Here is a 7,169-nt window from a genome sequence, read left to right on the forward strand (position 1 = left end):
AACTGCTGAGTGGGATTGTTGCACTTTCAGAGTTCTACTTCTTGTACTGTAATAGGTTATGCCCTTCCCCCGATAGCTGGCAACATTGGGCTTTAGGTATAGGCTATTGTACCAGTGCCATAAACTCTGCCCGTTACTTCAGTTCACACTACTGCAGGTCGTCACACAGCATTCATTACAGACCAGTGCTGCAATTTTCTGCTTATTCGTCACTCCGGGTCCAGTTAGGTCAAATCAGATCCATGTTTCTGCCACCTTCTTTCTTGCTTTCTCTCCCTTTTCACCATCTCTCTCTCCCTCCCTTTTTTTTTCTTCCTCCCCATCTAATCTCCCCGTGTCTCTCCCTTCCTGCCTCCGCTTCTCTCTCCCTCGCTCCCCCTCTCCCTCCCTATCCCCTTCCACCTCCTCCTTCATGTAGCACAGTGTGCGAAACCGGTCGACTGGTATCCCGAAATTATGTGCATAAGGAAACCTGGGCGTACGCCCACGCCTGACTGATGGGACTTCTCGTGCCGGTACAGCCAGGGACAAAAGTTTGCCTACAGGTCCAGCGTGTTTACTTCACACTTTCACTGTGCCCTTCATTTCCCACTGACGCATCATTTCGAGGAGAATTACCCATAGGCGGAGAAACATGCCAAGTCTCTCGAGCTCAGGATTACTTGCCAACACAGGAAAGTAACAAGTTAAAGAGGTAAAATATTAGGCGAGCTTTTTATACCAAGCGCACCTCGTCCACCTCAGCTGTTTGATACCAGCGTGTGTGTAGGAATATACCCAAAAATTGTTAACGCTGTGTGTGTGTGAGGCGGGGGGGAAATATGTAGAAATTTCCAGATTTTGAAATATGGGCTTTTCTTGCGTGTTGTAGAAAATAGAGAGAATTAAGATTTCCTGATTTTGAAATATAAGTGCTTTTCTTACATGTGTTTTGGAAAATAGAGAATTTTGTTATATATATACAGAAAATACACATGGTAATAATTATCATCAACAGCATCAACATGTTACCTTTTTGCGTTGAAATGAAGGAGATTATGTTGTGTTCAGATACTGGAGGGTGGTCTTCGTCATGCACTGTACTTAGAAATCAAGAGGCTCTTGTGGATGCCGCTGAGGGACATTCTCCACTCAAGCCATGAGGAGACTTGTGGGACGTGACGACGTGAATATTTCTTGTACACTAAAAAAAAAAAAAAAAAAGTTTATCACAGAGAGTACATAACATAAGTATGTACCGTGCAGCTACTGCATTTCAAAAATACAGTGTTCATTTCCATAACAGACATTCTCTTGTTGTAACGAGAACAAATATACTTGAAATTTGTACAGTATATATGAACTGGTGTTGCAGAGGGATGCCTTCACGCGATGGCATCATTGCATGAGTAATTTAACTTACACCATATTCCCCGAAGGAAGGCTGGTGGACTGCAGAAGACAACTTCAACATGTAGTCCACCGGATTCACGTCTAGATGAGCCTGAGTCCACAACAACAACAACAACATCAACACAACGCGTGCTGTACAACCGCAGTTACTGCAGCAGAGATTGTATTAGCTTTTTTTGGTTTCGTAGAAGCATCCGAGAATCGTTTACGATCTGTGATAGGGCTTTGGATTTTTAATTAAATAGAAATACATATATTACTGTTACTGAACACTGATCCATCCATGAAAAATGTGAATCCTCTCAGTGAAAAAAAAAAATAGTGGAAGGCCGTTCCCTTCCGTTCCCTCGCTACCGCACCACTGGCTAGAAAGTAAAATTCATGGTGAGTATTTGTAGGATCAACACTTTGCCTCCATGAATTAAATTACTGAAGTGCTATGTAAGGATGTTGTCTGGAGAGTGCTTGTGCAGATGCATATGTAATTAGTAAAGTTATGAATAGTGCTGCAAGTGTGATCATGAAAGTGAACCGTAAATTTGCAAATGTGAACGTAGTTAGTAAATATTAGTTGTGAATGTAAATGTATGAAGTAGTATGTAAAGTTAAGCGTGAATTTTTGTTAGTGATTTGCGAGAGATGTAAGGTAAGGAAGTATATCGATAACATGATAGAAATGATCATGCTTAGAGAATAATAGGTCATATGGAGAGAATGGTAGGTAGATAAGGTGGTGAAAAGGACTTACTGGAGCGACTCTGAAGGTGGAAGGAAGTGTGGTATGCCTAGGGTGGATGGACGTGGTAAATGAATGACTAACGAAAGCAGTGAAATGATGAATGACTGAAGGTGTGAAGGAACAAGAGAAAATTTTAATTGACTGTGAAGGAAGCAGTGAAATGGTGAATGATTGTGAGTATGGAGCCAGTGAAGTGAAAGACTGTGAAGGCGTGAAGGAAGCAGTGAAATGATGAGTGACTGAAGGAAGTAGTTTAATGATGAATGACTGTGCAAGTGTGAAGGAACCAGTGAAATGATGAATGTCTGTGAAAGTGTGAAGGAGCCAGTGAAATGATGAATGACTGAAGGAGTGTATTAGCCACCTCCCCTCCCCCCCTTCTCCTCCCTCTCTCCCCTTCTCTCTCCCGCTAGCTACTCGATCACACCTGACAGTACCTCTCTCTCTCTCTCTCTCTCTCTCTCTCTCTCTCTCTCTCTCTCTCTCTCTCTCACTTAGTGGTGGCGGGTTTTTAGTCACAAGTCCTGCCCTGGCCTGACTGCAGGGCTACGTGTCAGAGTGGTTTAGGTTAGGTTAGGTTAAGTTAGGCTTGTTTGGTTAGGTTTGATTACTTGGTTAGGGTAGATTGTGTTAGACTGTGTTAGATGAGGTTTAATTAGGTTAGGGTAGGCAAGGTTGAGTTACTAGATTAGGGTAGGTGGTGATGACAGGGTAGATTAGATCTAAGCAATTATGGGTCGATAAAGAGGGGTTAGGTTAGGCTTGGGTCTGCTTGATTGGAATAGGATAGGTTTAGGCAAGATAAGTTAGGGTAGGCTTAAGTAGCGTAGATCAGGGTACAGTTGGGAGGACTGGATTCTGATAGGCTTGAATACATTAGACTGCGGTAGGTGTGAGCAGGTTAGACAAGGTTAGCATTAATGAGGAAGTTACATTCTGTTACATTAGGAACATCAGGTGTGTGGTAGAAATGATATTCCTCTGTTGACATTTTTTTTATTGAGAAGGTAAAACAGCTTTAGAGCCACTTGAATCGTCTTCACACATAATTTGAGTATGTGTGTGTAATAAACAATAAACAGTGTGTGTATAATTTCTGCCATTTGAACAATTCATGGCACTTTGAGGTGTGTGTGTGTGTGTGTGTGTGTGTGTGTGTGTGTGTGTGTGTGTGTGTGTAAGAGTGGACATGAGAAGGGAAGTGGGGTGGGCAGGAGGGATGGTCACACGATACGTGGTCATGCAGGTGGACCAGGGGATTGCATTTACAAACTCTCCTAAGTTCAAGCTGTGTAAAGAATTGACAGGCTATACGTTTTCCTTCACTCTTACAACTACCAAACACTTCAAAATCACATTAGAATGAATGTTAAAGTGAAAAAGAAAAACAAATGACAACTGTTAACTGTCATGAAGAATTGTTTATCCTGTAAATTGGTTACGATCTTAAAAAACCCGGCCGAAATCTCCGCCTGGTTTTCCTCACGACACCTCTGTCTTGTGATCACCGCGCCCTCCTAATGCAGTGGGGGAGGACGGTCATCTGTGTTATACCCCTTTCTCTGTGTACAAACTTCCTTAGTAGGTACAGCCCTAAGCAAAACGTCGACCATCTTCTGTCACCAGTATGTTCTGCCTTTCATATTTCTCATCCCTCCTCAAATGGCAGAGAGTATGTGCAGTGTATCTATAAAGACTTTTTTTTAATTTTTAATGTATAAATGGTAAGGTTTGTGAGGCAGAACCAGGATTCATGGGGCTAGAATAGTAAGTGAATGAGTGTCTGGTCTGTTTCACTGAACATTTTGTTGATGGACCCTGACTCAGTCTTCGGTGAGAAAATGAGATGATGATGATGAATCAGTTTCACTACTAAGAATTCCTTGTAGGTTTACTATTGAACACTGATAGTGAATCAATATCCATGAGATAATCTTACATTCAGTAGCGTGCGGCTATGGCAAACTCCACTCTCTAGCACTTTTATTGTACTGGTGCGAAGGGAAGTGATTGTACTGTACGTGTACATAAGGTTCTTATGTTCGGTATCCCCAACCGGACTAAAGAATCTTGTTTTACATATCCCTACTTTCTGTTAATATGGGGAATAGGTCTAGAATAACAGAAAAGTGATGTTTCTGTCTGTTTCAGATCACACCGGGGTTGACGACTGCAACAAGCAGCAATACAAACCCAAGAGGAATAAGAACCGGCGGCGGCAGGAGGTGCTGAGGGCGCACCAGAACGCATTACGGCAGCAGCTGCAGACACAGCGTGTGCTACAGGAGGTGGCCCAGGCAGCGGGACCCTCCACACTCCACAAGTTCGACGTGGAGGCCAGCATCAACAGTGTCGAGACCAGTGGTGGTGGCGGCACTAGAGGCAAGGCGGCATCACACCATCTTACCGATAAGAGGAAGAACCGCAAGAGGAGGAGGAGGAGGAGAAGTAAGTCTACGGGTAGCCAGAGTGGTGTCTGTAGCACTCAACACCAAACACTTGCTTCGGGCTGGCTCACTGACTGGGCCTTATTTTCATGTTTGTGTCTCACAGGGAAGGAAAGTGACAGGTGCTGTGAAGGATCTTGATACGAAAGAAGTTTGAGTGTGGTAGCGACAGGAGAACTACGTGGATTTTTAGTAACCACATTAACATCTGGAAGAGATACTGTGGTGTGGCTGAAAGCGAAGAGTCAAGAGTTAAAGCTGTGGAATTGGGCTTAGAGAGAAATATGTGTGGAACGAGGAGAAAAGATAGGATCAGAAACTATGTCATGAAAGATATGATAGGGAAATCTATTGACAACAGAGCTGAAGGGAATGCGCATGGAACGGTATGGTTCCATGAAAAGAATGGATGGAAATAGGGTGGTGATAAGGATTATGTGGATGAGTGTGAAGGTAGGAGTAGGCGTGGTGGGCTAAGAAGATGGGTAGATATGGCCAATGAGTGAGCGAGACAGCGAGGTATGGAGGTTCAGGAATCTAGGGAACTAATGGAGGTCGAGGTGATTGGATGAATTTTGTTCTGTGGAGCAATTGACGAGGGTTTGTCTTATATATATATTTATATATCAGAAAGCCGTCGGAACTGCACTAATTGACAGGCAGTTTGAAGTACATAATGTCTGGATGCTTATGCCTGTGAGGTAGAGTCCGGATTTCGTAGACCTGAATAGTGAATGAATGGATGTGTGGCCCATTTCACCGAGCTTGCTATTGATCAGTCCTCCTTCCCCCCTCCTCTCTCTCTCTCTGAATACACGTACATGCATGTATGTAGGAAATAGATATGTGTGCCTGCGTGTGTTTGTACCATATATATTCTATCTATCAGTTTGTCTATCCATCTGTGTACCATCTGTATCCATATCTATCTCGATCGATCGGTCTATATCAGTCTGTCTATCTATCTATCTATCTGTATATATGTGTGTGTGTGTCTGTGTGTGTGTGTCTGTGTCTGTGTCTGTGTGTGTGTGTGTAAGCTAGTAAAAAATTGCCGCTGTATCAAGGACTACAGAAACAACATCGAGAAGTTGAAGGAATCGGCTGCAGTTCCTGTTGTATTATTATTATTATTATTATTTTTATTATTATTATAATTTTTTATGAGACTGAAGATCTCTACGTGTTTGGCACGGCATATACGAATATTCAGGATTTGGGATAATCTGTCCATACTGATCACAGTAAAACTACATTCACGCTTTTCTTCCCAGACTGCAAGAAGAACCGGAACCGGGCGAGGAAGGAGCGAGAGAGGATCAAGACCGAGGAGGAGGACACGGTGGTGGAGGGGGACTGAGGGGGACAGTGTAACCAGCTCAGCCACCGCTACACCCACACCTTCAGCCTCGTATTCTAAGCATCGTGTTCTCGTCAGCTTAGCAGGTTTTCTAGCACCTCTTCCTAACTAGCTGATTCCTGTATATGATATGTTAATATTTTCTTCCACTGTAAGTTGTTTATGTAATCTGACCTGATAGAAAAAGTATATAAGCAACATGCGAAAGAATAATAATGTATCATACGCAAGATAAATCGTTAAGGAAGAGGTGTTGCAAAGCCTCCTGAGCCGACGATTATACGGGCTTAAGTGATTTTGGAGATTTCGTAGCACCTCATTTTTAGCGATTTATTCTGTGCATTAAACCTCAATATCCTCTTGTATGTTAGCTGTCCAAACTGTGTCGATACTAAAGCGACATAAATAACATACAGCGCGATGATGTGTAATATGCAAAATGAATTGACAATGAAGAAGTGCTACGAAGCCTCCTGTGCCACGTTGAATATACGACGCTTACTCTCGTCTGCCCGCCATCTCTCATCAAATGCTATAACCCCTTCGCCTAGAGCACTTCAGGTTTATTTCGTTCCAGCTACCTCTACCTCCAGACGATTGTACTCAAGTTTGGACTGAAGGGGATAATGAACCTTGTATCACACCACTCATGGGACTGAAGAGGTTAACGTCAAGCAAATGAGTCGAAGAATACAGTTGCAGACGTTTATATCCATGCACGTTTGAGTCGTTTTCTGGTAGTGTTGGGTGGTTTTTTAGCTCTACATCTATTAATATTCTTCATATGGCGCGTCGTTACTTTAGTTTTATGGGAAGTATGTCAGATCTGTGGATAAGATTAACAACGTAAACGAGAATATGGAAACGTAATATTTTCTAAACAAGTCGCTAAGGAGAATGTGCAAGAAATTCTCCTAAGCTGTTGGGTCAGAATCTCATTTGTCTGATATTCGCTGTAGTGGGAACAGTAATAATAATAAAACTCGTAGCTAGGCCTGGATTGACTCCTTCAGCCCCATAGCGTGTACTTATGTTTTCATATCTAGACGATTTTACTCAGCTTTTCGAAATTGAGGGTTTAAATAGCCTCCTTTAACACCCTTTTCACTACTAAGGGTCTGACCTAAGGTTGAATATAATCGCCTGGTGGTAGCAAGGAAAAAAAGAACAAGAAAATACATCATGACACTGAAGGGGTTAACCATAGTACGTGATGTTTGGAGTGATGGTT

General features: G+C 42.7%; 1 protein-coding gene across 1 annotated transcript in view; it reads left to right on the forward strand.

Moving 5' to 3' along the window:
- The window catches only part of LOC145412053 (follistatin-like), a 126,230-nt gene extending 120,292 nt beyond the window's left edge, over window positions 1-5,938 (forward strand). Inside the window, exons 7-9 of the mRNA XM_080281970.1 lie at window positions 4,283-4,579; window positions 5,032-5,037; window positions 5,853-5,938. Of these exons, the coding sequence (XP_080138096.1) occupies window positions 4,283-4,579; window positions 5,032-5,037; window positions 5,853-5,938 (389 nt within the window). The remainder of the gene's footprint in view (window positions 1-4,282; window positions 4,580-5,031; window positions 5,038-5,852) is intronic.
- Window positions 5,939-7,169: the final 1,231 nt, after the last annotated feature.

The sequence above is a fragment of the Coenobita brevimanus genome, chromosome 92 (genome assembly GCF_032717465.1).
Source record: "Coenobita brevimanus isolate Jiangsu-jjx chromosome 92, ASM3271746v2, whole genome shotgun sequence".
In the NCBI taxonomy this organism is placed as follows: Eukaryota; Metazoa; Arthropoda; class Malacostraca; order Decapoda; family Coenobitidae; genus Coenobita; species Coenobita brevimanus.